Here is a 15,705-nt window from a genome sequence, read left to right as displayed (position 1 = left end):
GATGCGATTTTTTTTTTTTAACCCTTGAAAGGTATATCAGACGCTGTTTTGTTAACAGCGTCTGATATACCTGCTACCTGGTCCTCTGGTGGTCCCTTTTGCTTGGATCGACCACCAGAGGACACAGGCAGCTCTGTAATAAGTAGCACCACACTGCACTACACTACACCCCCCGTCACTTATTAACCCCTGATCACCCCCCTGTCATTGATCACCCCCCTGTAAGGCTCCATTCAGACGTCCGTATGTGTTTTGCGAATCCGCAAAACACTGACACCGCGGATCTGCAAAACACGGACACCGGCAATGTGCTTTCCGCATTTTGTGGATCCGCACATTGCCTGAACTATATAGAAAATGCCTTTTTCTTGTCCGCAATTGCAGACAAGAATAGGACATGTTCTATAGGCTCTACAAAAAACTCAGTGTTCGCCCGATCAGGCCTGATCTTGTGCGCACACTTGCTTTCAGTCTACGGTGCAAAAACACCGTAAAATCGCTGTGGCGCTATAAAGATCACTTTTGAGGGGCATGGCGAGTTCATAGAAGATTTATTTATTCTTTGACACAAGTTAGCGGAAATTATATATTTTTTTTTCTTACAAAGTCTCATATTCCACTAACTTGTGACAAAACATAAAATCTTACATGAACTCACCATACCCCTCACGGAATCCAAATGCGTAAAATTTTTTAGACCTTTAGATTCCAGACTTCTTCTCACGCTTTAGGGCCCCTAAAATGCCAGGGCAGTATAAATACCCCATACGTGACCCCATTTTGGAAAGAAGACACCCCAAGGTATTCCGTGAGTGGCATGGCGAGTTCCTAGAATTTTTTTTTTTTTTTTTTTTTTTTTTTGGCACAAGTTAGCGGAAAATGTTAATTTTTTTTTTTTTTCCTCTTACAAAATCATTTTCCGCTAACTTGTGCCAAAAAAAAAATTATTCTAGGAACTCTCCATGCCCCTCACGGAATACCTTGGGGTGTCTTCTTTCCGAAATGGGGTCACATGTGGGTTATTTATACTGCACTGGTATTTTAGGGGCCCTAAAGCGTGAGAAGAAGTCTGGAATCCAAATGCCTAAAAATGCCCTCCTAAAAGGTACTCATTGGAATTTGGGCCCCTTTGCACACCTAGGCTGCAAAAAAGTGTCACACATGTGGTATCGCCGTACTCAGGAGAAGTAGGGCAATGTGTTTTGGGGTGTATTTTTACATATACCCATACTGTGTGTGAGAAATATCTCTGTAAATGACAACTTAAAAAAAAAAATGTATACAAAGTTGTCAATTTACAGAGATATTTCTCTCACCCAGCATGGGTATATGTAAAAATACACCCCAAAACACATTGCCCTACTTCTCCTGAGTACGGCGATACCACATGTGTGACACTTTTTTGCAGCCCAGGTGTGTAAAGGGGCCGAAAGTCCAACGAGTACCTTTTAGGCTTTACAGGGTTGCTAACAATTTAGCCCCGCCCAAAATGCCAGAACAGTAAACACACCCCACAAATGACCCCATTTCAGAAAGTAGACACCCCAAGGTATTCGCTGAGGGGCATATTGAGTCCATGAAAGATTTAACTTTTTGTCCCAAGTTAGCGGAAAGGGAGACTTTGTGAGAAAAAAAACAAAATCAATTTCCACTAACTTGTGCCAAAAAAAAAAACAACTTCTATGAACTCGCCATGCCCCTTACGGAATACCTTGGGGTGTCTTCTTTCCAAAATGGGGTCACATGTGGGGTATTTATACTGCCCTGGCATTTTAGGGGCCCAAAAGTGTGAGAATCCAAATGCCTAAAAATGCCCTCCTAAAAGATACTCATTGGAATTTGGGCCCCTTTGCGCACCTAGGCTGCAAAAAAGTGTCACGCATGTGGTATTGCCGTACACACAGACATAAAGAAATATTTCCCATACATTAACACACACACACACAAGTCTTTGGACTTATTAACAAATAAAATTTTCTGGAGCTCCATACACTCACACTTAATACCTCTCATATATTGCCTTATTTTCTCTTAAAATTTCCAACAGTGTTCTTGCTATTACACATTTCAATGCCGTGATGTCACTCCTCGCTGCAAGCAGCCCCTGCATTCTTCCATCTGTCACACTCAGCTTTCCGTCCCCATATGTTCTCTATCTCAGCAAGCAGAGTTCCTACCGGTTCTGCAACATATTCATCAGGCAACAGGTCACACAGATACACGGACAGGGAAGTCATAATACTTCCTCTGCGCTACACCGATCAAGTTTCCATACTCAATTCTCCACTTGAAATCGCATTCTGTAATCGTCCACAGTCCAGCTGCATACGTCTCTACTGTCTTTTCCCAGGATTTGGGTTTGGCTCACAAGGCACTTTAACACCCCAAATCCTAAATGAAGTCCTTCCATGAAGGCAGACGGGAGAATTTTTCTCCCATTTGTCCAGTGGCATCTCACCCTATGTCAGTCTGGACAGATTTTAATCTTGACTCAAAAGGAGACTACATCCTCTTTAGCCTCCTGCACTACGTCCTTCAGGCTCTGTAAACTCTCATCCTCCTTTGTCCTGGCCCATCTACCAAAAGTCCTACAGTACTCTGTCCCTGACTGTTCTGTCTTCTCCCAATCCCTCCAGGCCACATTTGTGTCATTTTTCACTCTGTCGCCCTCTAGGGTATTCTTAACAGAGTTATACTGTGCCTCCCTTAACTTCAGGGCTACCAAGTCATTTAATAAGTCTGTCCATGTTGCTCTGTGAGTGGCCTGTATCTGTTGTAACATTCGGGATGTGGGCATGGGTCGCGTCAGTTATCCTTGACAGCAGTCCCAGTTGGTCCTTAGGACTCCATGGAACATACTGTATAAGGTGCGGTTGAAAATAATGGGGAGCCTGAGGAGGTAGTGCTGCCTGTTGGCCATCTCCACCACCAGCTCCATCGGCGGTGGGCTCCTGAGGGACCTGTGGTATCATCCCTGTTCTCAAAAGCACTGGATATAATCCAGTACTGTATCTAGGAGCACCACACGCTCTGCGGGTTTCAGTCCAATCTGGATTCTGATTCCTGCAGGTCCTGCATATCCATCCCTCCGGTCCCTGTGTAGGGGCCGTGGGAGAGGCATGCGCCCTTGGAGGATTATACGGTGGTGGACCTCCAGATTTAACCTTTTCAGTTTCCTTTTCAGGGGGTTTGTAGTACAACTTTCCCCTGTAAACTTGTGGCTTCAACCTTCGTTTTCTATCTCTTGCTACCTTAATCCAGATGCTAACTACATCTTCAAATGCATGATCCTTAATCCACCCACTGTGGGTGTGCTTGTACCTTTCCCAAACCTCTAAATCAAGGTTTCCATGCTTCTTACCTGCTTTTTCCAACACTTTGTCAACTTTCTTTAACGCGTCTTTGCCACCTGTCTTTCCTACCAGTGCTGTCTCATACTCTTCGGGAATGCTGTTCTGATTACCCATTGTCTATTCCTGAATCTGTACTTACTAGGGGGAACCTTAGATGTCTATTTTCTCCCACAGTGGTTTCCCCACCCTGTCCTTTCAGGTGTACTTACGGTGTTAAAGCCAAAGTCTCTCTGAGCTTCTGGCCCCTTCCCCCTAGCTTCCTGCCAGATTCTACACACAATAAACAATGACAAATACGTAAACAGTTACTCCCAGAACAATCCCAAGCAATTCTAAGCTAAAATCCTGGTTCAAATCCATCCATCCACTGCGCTTATCTGCTAGTCCTTTATCAGGGTCACAGATTCTTAAATGTAAATTAGGCATGACTGTAAAGTTAAAACACTAGTAATACACCGGCGCTTACACTAAAATGGACTGACGCAGCGGTACCGCAATGGTATCGCCACCGTTGAAGATCAAGTAAATGATGTATAATATGTGTATTAGGTACTGCGCATGACTGTAAAGTTACCTTATACTCTGCCGAACCCTCGAACAAGACGAATGCCAGACGGGGAAGTACAGACTACCTGTTAGAAAAAGCTCTTACTTCGGCGCTGATTTTCATCTGTTTGTCCCAGTGTGGCACGTCCAGGCGTCGGAGGTCTCAGCAGGAAGGACTTAGTCATGCCCCACGTGTCGGGCGCCAGTTTCTGTTGGGGCAAAAACCCCAATGCCGGATGAGCGGTGGACTCCGAATTAGAAGTTATGGATATCCATAGAGAAAAACCAACACAGGCATAGAGCTGTGTTTCAAGAGTTTGTAAACTTTATTGAAAGAAAGCAGAGTTATAAAGTAGATTTCTGGATCATTTCCAACTGAAGACGTAGTCAAACATTTACGTCATTAAAAACACAATCTGAAATGAGCATCTCTTGGCTGTACGCCTGAAGCGTCTTTTTAATCTTAAATGTGGGTGTTCGTCACAGACTTGTCCTTTTAATAATTGTAAAGATTCCTTTCTGAGACAAAACTGGAGGGGCTACTAGCTAGGAGCGACCTTGACGTCATGGTAGTCTCACAGTTTATATCATAGTTCTACACACAAAGGTTTTAAGGCTTATAACATAAAATGGCTGTACAAGGCACAACATGGAGTCTGAACCCCCATAGTAATGACCTGCTGGCCATGACACCCACTGCACGTGCGAACGGGCACCATGTGTGCCCATTGCTCCAGCGGGGTTAAAGGGGTATTCCAATTTATTTATTTTTTAATTTGTTTGTTTATGTAATAGGAAATCATAATTTTTTTCTAATATACATGTATTTAAAATTCTGCATACATACCCTTCTTATCAGACAGTTGACCACCTATATGCAGTAGAATGGTGTAGCCCATGTATCAGTCCTGTGTAATATATCTATGACTTAACTGAAATATGATCAGTCATATGTCATCATATAATGCAGGACATTCAGTAAGCAGCAGTGTCACATGACATGCATGTGCTGGTTCAGCACACAGGATACATACATATGATAATTAAATGTGTGCATTTACATAGCTGCCTGTCTGTAGGTGATGTTATATTATTAATAACGTTCACCTGTTAGATACCTGGGCAGTTAACTGAAAGCCAGGTTACATGATACTTGCGAGAGTCACATGATGGACACCATTTTTAGCCCTATTCAGCTCTCCAGTGGATGCATTTTACGTTATTAAATTAAGCCATACCATTTTTGTTTCTTTAGAGAGAGGCTACTGTATGAATATAATAAAGGTCTACAAGTAACATTTTAAATAGATGCATATTAGAAAATTGTTCAACATCCTATTCTCTACATAAATGTAATCATTAAAACCGGAATACCTCTTTAAGTCTGATTAAATTGCTATAAAATGGGATGTCAGCAAAGGACCAAATGCACTCTCATTGGCAGTGCATAATCTAAACTAAGGTTTATTGATGTGTGGACCGATTTTGTCTCATCTGTCATTTATTTCCAAGGCTGATGTACTATCACAGTTTAGATTCAGCACACAGTTGCCATAGCTCATGTTTCACCATACTGCGAGTAAACTGTATGCCATCTGTACAGAACCTAATTAACATCTTCCTTGATACCCAGAAACTAGGCAATGATAATAATTGATTGCATGGTACGTATGATAGTTAAAAAGTCCTTGTATCTCAAGGGGTTCATTGTCAAAGTCAAACGCAGGTGCACAGGTTTTTAATAGCGGAATTTATTAGATACTATTTGCATATTTATGTTTTTATATATGGCATATAGATAGGTGATACATTACATTTCATTACATTACCTGAAGCCCTCTCCATATATCTAATATTATTAATAGTTCATGTGGTTGAGTGCCTCACTTTGGAGTGTCTTTCTGAGCCCAAACAAAAAATATCCCACTCACGTCATCTACACCAACTTTCATGCTAGGAGTCATGGAATAGGTAGAAAATTCCCTTACAACACACTTTGCCTTGGACAGTGCCTTCTTCACCATATCTTCTGTTACTGGCAAGACGCTCAACCGCGCCTCTCCAGCCAAGTAGTAGGACTCCTCCAAAGCACCAATCCATAAAAAGTGCCCCTGTGGTTTCAGAAGCCCAACTACATTTTCAAGTGCCTTATGAAAGGCCACTAGACTGGGACTGCAAGCCTCAAGGCAGAAAGAAGATACCAGACAGTCTATTGAACCACTGACTACTTCTTTTCCTAGTGGACTAGATTGATGGATGTCAACTGGGATCACACGAGACACACGTTCCCGCAATCGTTTCTGCTTCTCTTTCCAGGACTCTCTGGATAAGCAAAAGGAAAAAGCTGTTTAGTAAAGACAACTACCCTTCTGCAGTATACACAACTGGAATGAAAGATTTAGTCACCAGAGACTTGAGAAGGCAACAGACTTCCTTCTCAGATTCTCAAGCAAAAGACATAAGATAAGTATTGTACTGTAGGATCAAACAGATTTTATCCAGATATTAGTAGACATTATATTGTTTTGTTTTTTACATTTCTCGTGCAGAAATCCATCATTTTAACTTTCGTTCAAAATATTGCGCAGCCAATGAATATTCATTATAGCTCGGTGTTTCAGATTGGCTGCTATGTATTAGCACAAGCTCAACAGCAATTGACTTTATGTTGAGGAGAATTCTTTCATAACAAGGTCGGACAGAACGATTATAAGAGACTAAGCCATTATTAAGAGTTTGGGCACATGTATGAGGACTGTTTAATAGATGGAACTGAAGACTCTAAGCAGCTTTTAGTACGTGACCATTTTTTAATGCTACTATAACACCATGTTGCCTCACTGTTACCGTTGACTGCAGCTTTGGCCTGACGCAGTGCATTTACATGACATTTGCACTCTGGTATAAGTGAATGACAACAGTCATGTGGAATTTGCCATTTTCCCATTGGAGTCTAACTCAAATCGGGTAAAACTGAGGATCTGATACCTAAATATACGGCTACTGCAAAGCCCTACTCTGGCACTGAAAGGCAAAATGTCATCAAATTGAGCCACAGAATTAGGTGGAGAGAAGAATGATGAGCACTTGAACATGCTATTGACTACTCACCCTTTGCCCTCCAGCTTACAGACATATTCAAAGTAGGGACTCCAGTCAAACACCCCATGTTCATTATTTAGCCACATCTTCAGTTCTTGACGATTTACCTCCAAGTAGTCCGTCAGAATCACCTCCTGAAAGGGCTCAAAGGCACTCAAGAACTGGTATATTGTAGGACCTGAGCCGATGTCTACCAGGGTGTGTCCTTTTATCTCACCTAAGAATACAGAAGAGAATGTTTGTTTTCGGTTTTTTAACTGTCTTTATATGATCATAAAAAAGGGCAAAAAATAATGTTACAGCAGAGCGATAATTCAGATAACCTGCGGATAGAAGGGGTTGTTCTAGGGTACATACACACAGCAGTATAGTATATGTAGATTTTCCACATGGATTTCACTGCGTTTCCTCATCAAATATATACCAAAATCTGCTTGATTTTGATATGGATTTTCCCCAGATCTCACTCTTTGCATTTCAAATGGTGAAATCTGCTCGGTGTACATGAGATTCTGGAAATCCCGTCACTGCTAGTGTATTACGCTGCGGATTTGGAAGTCTGCAGCTTGTGAATTGTTTGTGCAGATTTTCGATGCACAATTCAACCATTGGTGGAGGGTGAGATCTGGGGCGAATCCGCAGCATGGCTTAACTCTAATAAAAGGAGCTAAACTGTGAACAGATTCCTGCTGCAGCTCCAAGTGGCGGCTGTCCACACACACCGCGTCAAGAAGGGACATGTCCCTTCTTGGCGCAGTTATGGCTTTAAACCACAGTCCCTGGCCATGACTTTGAGTAAAGGTTTTTCTACTATATAGGACCTCATGCACACGCCCATGTCCATTTTGCGGTCCGCAAAACATGGATGCCTGCTTTATGCATTCTGCATTTTGCAGAAAGGAACTTCCGGCCCTCAATAGAGCAGTCCTGTCTTTGCCCGTGACACCGATAAGAATAGGACATGTTCCGAGTGCTGCCCGCATATTTTGCTGCCCCATTGAAGTGAATGGGTCCACATCCAACCCGGACCCAAACCATGGTTATGTGCATGAGGCCTAAAGCAAAAGGGGTATGGTGAGCACCACACATGGTCATGCAGTGAGGTAGAATGAGGAAGGGGAGCTCAGGACCATTGTTTTAGTGATCGGTAGGGTCCCCTGCGATCAGACATTTGTCACCTATCCCTTGGACAGGTAATAACTGGCCATTGTGAGGACTTGTAAGACGTTACAGCGATTACAAGCCATAAAAACTGATAAAATACATTTAAAAGGTACAAAAATGTCCACACTCTGAACTGATATATCAAGACAAGTCACAGAACATACTAACAATGTCCTAAAAGACAAAAAATGTATTTGTGTAAATAACAGTATGTTTATCTCAGAATGAGTTCACATAACCATGTGTGATGCACAGCAGCGGTCATGGGTCCCATAAAGCAAATGTTTTTCGTGATGCCAGTTGCAGTGAAGCAACAAGAGCACAGGGCCCCTTTTAGTGATGTAGTAGATGGTACCCAAGTGTAGGAATGCCAGAGTGGTGTAGGGTGGCCTAAATATCCCTTAATGTTGGAGCACGTGTCACGATACTCCTACCTGGATACGCTGGAGCCCAGACGTTATCGTCCGAAGCAGAGCAAATAGGGGGAATAATTGAGGGATTTGAAGAAATAAATTAAGTCCAGACCTTGTGATGAATTTCAATAACAGCTTTACTTGAATAAACATTTCTCCAACAGTTTCAGGCTTTGTCTTGGTTCCCAGCAGGCGTTAGCATTAACTCTGGCAGGCAAACAGACTCAAATCTGCTAAATCTGTTGCTCTATGACTCTGCTGTGCTGACAAACGTACTGTATAACTTTGCTTCTTTCTTTATGCTGCAACTTCTCTCTGTAGTCTGTCTCTAGATTAATACCAGGGAATCTATACCTCTTGGCTTCAGAGTCTTCAGGCTTTGGCCTCTGTGTCCAGCAAAGCTGAAGGTGCTCTAGCTGGCTTAGGCAGGACACGTCTAGCAGGGATGTGAACCCTAGCAGGGGGTACTCTCCACTGACCTATAACTAACTAAACTCCTCCTTAGAGAGAAAGAAGAGAATGGAAAGAAGGTTCCATCCTCTGTAAATGTAGCTTTTCTATGCTCGATTCCACCTTCTGATGAACCAGGTACATTACATGAACATTAACAGTTACATAGGAATAGCAATGCACATTGTATAGGACCTGCAATAAATGCATAAGATGACACTGTGTTAGCCCATAGGAGACAGTAGCAGGGTGCGGAGTGGTAATGGCACTCTGGGTCATTACACATGTAGCTGTATGTGATTACTGTGACTCCTCCTGGGAGTGAGAGCCCCACGCATATCACTGCGATCACGACTGATGAAGCGATGATTGTGCCATGGGCATCTCACACCCACAGTATTTTAAACTCAAGTAGGGTCTCATGCATGGCAAAGCCACTCTGTGCTGTGTATTCTTCTTCCTTAGGCCTCATGCACACGACCGTATGTATTTTGCGGTCCGAAAAAAAACGGATCTGAAAAAAACAGGGATGACGTCCATGTGCATTACGTATTTTGCGGAATGGAACAGCTGGCCCCTAATAGAACAGTCCTATCCTTGTCCGTTGCTATTTTTTTGTGGAACGGAAATACGGACATATGGAAACTGAATGCACACGGGGTAACTTCAGTTTTTTTTGCGGATCCATTGAAAAGAATGGTTCCGTATACGGTCCACGAAAAAATGGAACGGACACAGAAGGAAGTTACGTTCATGTGCATGAGCCCTTAGAAGCTTCTTTGGGGAAAATACCACCATAGTATGGCATTTATTAGAACATACCAATTGCTATATGTGTAAAATAGCTGGCTCATAGCCATGTGCATTAACCCTAAGGGCTCTTTAATATGAGCAAGTTTTCTGTCCGGAGGCTATGCGTGTAGCAAACGCATAGCTTCCGGACTGAATCCTGACCCATTCATTTTAATGGGTCTGTGTACATGAGTGTAGTTTTTCACACATCATCTTTGCATTCAGGAAAAATTGCAACCTGTTCTTTATTGTGTATTTTTCTCACAGCCCTGGCTCTGTAAGGCTGGTTTCACACGGGCGTTTATCGGAAAAGATGCGGGTGCGTTGCGGGAACATGCACGATTTTTCCGCGCGAGTGCAAAACATTGTAATGTGTTTTGCACGCGCGTGAGAAAAGTCGGCATGTTTGGTACGCAAACCGGACTTCTTCACAGAAGTTCGGGTTTGGGTTAGGTGTTGTGTAGCTTGTATTATTTTCCCTTATAACACGGTTATAAGGGAAAATAATAGCATTCTTAATAGAGAATGCTTAGTACAATAAGGCTGGAGGGGTTAAAAAAAAATAAAAAAAATTTTAACTCACCTTAATCCACTTGTTCTTGCAGCCCGGCTTCTTTTCTGTCTTCATCTATGAGGAAAAGGACCTCTGGTGACGTCACTGTGCTATTCACATGGTCCATCACATGATCCATCACCATGGTGATGGATCATGTGACGGACCATGTGATGAGCGCAGTGAGGTCACCACAGGTTCACAGATGAAGACAGAATAGAAGCCGGGCTGCACGAACAAGTGGATTAAGGTTAGTTAAATTATTTATTTTTTTAACCCCTCCAGCACTATTGTACTATGCATTCTGTATTAAGAATGCTATTATTTTCCCTTATAACCATGTTCTCCTAGCAACTGTGCATGAAAATCGCACCGCATCCGCACTTGCTTGCGATTGCTTCGCGATTTTCACGCAGCCCTATTCACTTCTATGGGGCCTGTGTTGTGTGAAAAACGCACAAAATAGAGCATCCTGTGATTTTCACGCAACGCACAAGTGATGCATGAAAATCACTGCTCATGTGCACAGCCCCAAAGAAGTGAATGGGTCCGGATTTAGTGCGGGTGCAATGCGTTCACCTCACGCATTGCACCCGCGCGGAAATCTCGCCCGTGTGAAAGAGGCCTAAAAGTGAATAGCGTTTGCGTGAAAAATGGAAGGCATCTGGGTGCGATGCGTTTTTCACTGATGGTTGCTAGATGTAGATTGTTATTCTTTCGTTTTTCTTCACAAGCGTGAAAAATGCATCAAAACCAATTGCATCCACGTGGAAAAAATGGAAACACTGAACGCAAGCAAAAGTGGTTAAACTTGTGTGCAAAACCACACGTTTTTCCCTGAACAGATCCTGACACAATCCATATCCATTAGAATACAGCCCCACTCCTGTGCATGGACTGTGTCTGGTATATTGCAGCCGAGGCTCATTCTAGTGCTGAGTTGCAATAACATACAGGGACCAATTTAGGCCTCTTTCGTGCAAACTATACGAATTGTGTCAGGATGCGTTGAGTGGAACTCGCACCATTTCTCCCGCAAGTTCAATCAGTTTTGTCTGCAATTGTGTTCAGTGTTTCAGTATTTTCTGTGCGGGTGTGATCAGTTTTAATGCGAGTGAAAAAAAACGGAAGATTTACAAACAACATCTCCTAGCAACCATCAGTGAAAAAATGCATTGCATCCAGACTGCAAGGCGTTTTTCACAGAAGCCCCACTCACTTCTATGGGACCAGGGCTGCATAAAAAACGCTGAATATAGAACATTATGCGATTCTCACGTAAGACAGAAATGATGCATGAAAAAAACGCTCATGTACACAGACCCATTGAAATGAATGGGTCAGGATCCAGTGCAGGTGCTATGCGTTCACTTCACACATTGCACCCGCGCGGAAAACTCGCTCGTGTGAAAGGGGCCTGACTTTTCTTTTACGCAAAAATGCAACTTTTCATGCGTTAATAAATTAGACCAGTCTAAGTAACCAGTCTATAATAACCTGTCTAACTAAAAGACAACCACAAGAAGTCAGACTAATAAAAATAAGCCTAGTCTAATTCATCAACTTCTGTGCCACCTTTAATAGATACTCGGCAAAAGAAAGACAGCCGAATGAAATACACCTGTCTAATTTTATGGCCAAAAACAGACGAGCTTGATAAATGTGCCCCTCAAAGCCTATGAACAAGACAACCACTGTTAGGGTTCATGCACACAAACATATTTTCTTTCCGTGTCCGTTCCAGGTTTGTTTTGCGGACCGTATACGAAACCATTCATTTCAATGGGTCCGCAAAAAAACGGAAGGTACTCCGTGTGCATTCCGTTACCATATGTCCGTATTTGAGTTCCCCAAAAATATAGAACATATCCTATTATTGTCCGAATTATGGACAAGGATAGAACTGTTCTATTAGGGGCCAGCTGTTCCGTTCCGCAAAATACGGAATGCACACGGACCTCATCTGTATTTTTTGCGGATCAGTTTTTGGGGACCGCAAAATACATACAGTTGTGTGCATGAGCCCTTAGGCTAGGTGCACACGGTTAAACTGTTTTGTCACTGATGTCTTTCTGATAAACATAAACAGCCATTAAAGATGCTTCTCTTCAATTGTATAGGGCCTGTTAGGCTGTGAAAATAGACAATATAGGACATGTCCTATTTGTAGACGACCAGCATTCACAGTCCATAAAAAAACTGACACGTCAATACACCCATAAACTGTCATTGTTCTGAACATGGCTGTGGAAAAAACGGAAGTCACACAGGCATTTGTAGCAAATGTAGCCTTAACCCTTTTCTCTCTCGTTTTCTGTCTGCGCACAAGTACAAGTTCTGGACAGAGTAGAATATATCAGAGCTGTTTTCTATAGAATGCTCATTCAGGACAGTGGGGGAAGTATCTAAACTGTAAGCAATGCAATTGCACAGTCAGGAGTGTATCTAAGCCGTTCTTTGTAAAAATGCATGGCACAGTGTGTGGTGTGTTTAAAATATTCTCAGTTGGGCATGTCCACATGGAAGCATTTACAGTAGCAGCAAACTGATTTTAAAGGGAATGTGTCGTATTTTTTGTGTTTATTTTTTATGTGTTTATTTTGCAATAAGATATTGTTAAAAAAAATAAAAAATCGGACCAGTATGTCCGTTCTGCAGCCGCACAGAAAAATTGAAATGTCTTATTCTTTCCTTGTTTTACAGACAAGGATCAAGGATAGGACAGTTCTGTTCTGCAAAATAGAACACACAAGGCAGGTATCCGTTTTTTGATCCGCAAATGTGGACCGCAAAAACGGCAACGTCTGTGACACTCTAATAGACCAACATTAATGCCAGGCGTGGGGTCCTTTGCTAGGCCCCCAGTTGCCATGGCACCACATCGGCATCCGCAATTGTGCTTGCGGGGAGCCCTGTCCCTCTAACTGCCTAAATGCCATGGTTGCCATTGACCGCGGCATCTAGGGAGTTAAGAGGCAGGGACATGAGTCACATTGCGGCTTCAGTCAGTCCCAGGCTCCAGCAGTGATCCAGAGCGCAGTGTTCATGCACCCATTGTTTTTATTCATTCAATAATCGAACTACAGTATGTCCATCTGTAACTAAAGATACATCCAACACACAACCACACAATACCTCCACACAGGCAGATTTCCCAATGAAATATTGCTGTTTAAGAATCAATTCATACATAACATCTGGGTACCCATTAGAAAGTCCCGTCACCTACTCCATATGCTTCTTAGCCATGTTACTCCCACAACTCCCCTCTTATCCTTGCCACATACTCGTCCCACATACTTAACAGAAAAGCTGACTGCCACATACATTTCTTCAACTCAGAGAGGGGTGAACTAGTATATGTTTAGAACATAGTCGTCACCTGCTTTCTTTCTCTTACAGATGGTGGAGTCTCTCCACACAAGGGATCCAGATCTTACCCCTCCACTCCCAGATGTGGGTCTAAGGGTCCATTCACATGCAAAACACGGACACCGGCAATGTGCATTCCGCAATTTGCGGACCGCACATCGCCGGCACTATAATAGAAAATGTTCTATTTTTTGGTGGAAACGGAAGCACGGATGCGGAAGTGCGGATCCGCAAATGTGAATGTGGACAGCATATTCCGGCCCCATTGAAAATGAATGGGTCTGCACCCATTCCGCAAAATTGCGGAACGGATGCGGACCCATTTTGCGGACGTGTGAATGGACTCTAATCCAGGGAGATGACCAGTGGAGACAAGGAACCAGCACCAATATTCACACACTATTTTAGGAGTCGTGCATGCCCTGTCCCACATAATACCAGTCCACCCACTCCATTCCCAGAGTACAACTTCACATTTTTTCAATCTTCAGATGCAGCACAAATGTTGCCGGTATTCATAGTATGATATCATTGCACCATAGTACACATGGGATTAATGTAATCGGGACGACTTACCTTTGGAACAAGCCTCATGAAGTCGGCGTAGTTTCCAGCACATGACGCTGTCTTCACTTGAGAAGTCTGCCCTAGGGGGCACATAGTTATTCTGTAAGTACGCTCTGGGGTTGAATACCTTGTAGGATTCAGCGACTGCCTGGATGCTGCTCATATTGGAAGAGATAGATAACACTGCACTCATTGCAGGGCTCACACCTTTATGTACTGGAGGTATCACTCCCAACCTATCATCAGTCTGCATTACAGGTACACCTCCCATCACTCTCCATTACAAGATTCTCCACCCTTTGTCTGTGATAGCATCTCTTACATTGATTCACTTTTCAGTCTGCCCCCAGGGTTACAAAGCAGCACAAGGGTATCTAGAAATGTCATTCTTTTATCTGCCAGATGCCAGCCGCCCCGGAGCTGAAGCACATACATCTAGATTGTTCTTGGCTTTCTGTTCACATTACTCACATTACGCATTTGTGGCAGATGCATATGGACTAGGTTATTGTATACAATACAGCGTGTTATTCTCCAGGAGTAATTCTCAATTGTGTAAAATTATTGGGCCACATTGTTTGAGAAAATTCTCTTTGTCTGGTGTATCCTAAGCACGACACCATGTTGTTTGATTTACAGAATATACTAGAGAATTGCAGTGTATAGTGACATTATATTTGCTGTTGTTGTCCCTAAATATCTGAACTTATACTGAATGCCCATGGGCAGCCTACTAATGGTGCAACCTTGGAAATTCTGTATAAAGTTGTAGTACTAAAGGTCTACCTACTTTGACCAGATCCTACCACCAGAAACAAAACTGCAGAATATAATATGGTATAAGTTGCAATACACATGGCCAACAACAGGGCTGTCAACACCTTCTCATTGACTCCATGTCCAACATTTTCCCAACTGATCCAGGATTTTGGCATGTTGGACTACAACAGTCAGTTTAATGACCTAATCTCACACCCATTCTGAGATCAGATTGGTTGCCCAGCACCTTCTAAGTGCATCACACAAGGCTGACCGTATTTCTTCAAAAATTACAATGCGCAAAATACACAACCTTTTAAGCCATGTCTATAGGCTACTAGTCAGCATGGTGATTGGCAACCTCTCATGAAAGGTAGGTGTATGAGTGGATGTTTTTCAGTATTTTGTAACCGTGTGACCTCCCTCATGTACCAGTGTGGCTTGTCTGAATCTATCCTGGAGTTGTTCGTTTGACCTGCCTTTTTATTAATATAAGTTTGGTCTTTTTCATTAATTGCTTTCCAATTTATTTCTAGGAATTTCCCCAGAGCTGTTTCCATAGAAAATGGCATGTGTTGATTTTCCCAGTTGTTTTTATCCCAGTTGACATCCCTATTGCGTCTGCTGGGTAACA

General features: G+C 42.8%; 1 protein-coding gene across 1 annotated transcript; it reads right to left on the bottom strand.

Annotated features, from left to right (window-relative positions):
• Window positions 1-5,628: 5,628 nt before the first annotated feature.
• On the bottom strand, window positions 5,629-14,509 carry PNMT (phenylethanolamine N-methyltransferase). Its single transcript, XM_044300239.1, has 3 exons — window positions 14,322-14,509; window positions 7,011-7,218; window positions 5,629-6,221 (listed from the first exon to the last, which is right to left on the bottom strand). The coding sequence occupies exons 1-3, from the start codon at window positions 14,503-14,505 to the stop codon at window positions 5,783-5,785; spliced, it is 831 nt and encodes a 276-aa protein (XP_044156174.1). The 5' UTR covers window positions 14,506-14,509; the 3' UTR covers window positions 5,629-5,782.
• Between the last annotated feature and the right edge of the window lie 1,196 nt (window positions 14,510-15,705).

This window comes from Bufo gargarizans, chromosome 6, assembly GCF_014858855.1.
Source record: "Bufo gargarizans isolate SCDJY-AF-19 chromosome 6, ASM1485885v1, whole genome shotgun sequence".
NCBI classification, from domain to species: domain Eukaryota; kingdom Metazoa; phylum Chordata; class Amphibia; order Anura; family Bufonidae; genus Bufo; species Bufo gargarizans.
Note: the sequence above shows the minus strand (reverse complement) of the source record. Positions and strands in the feature narration are given on the sequence as shown.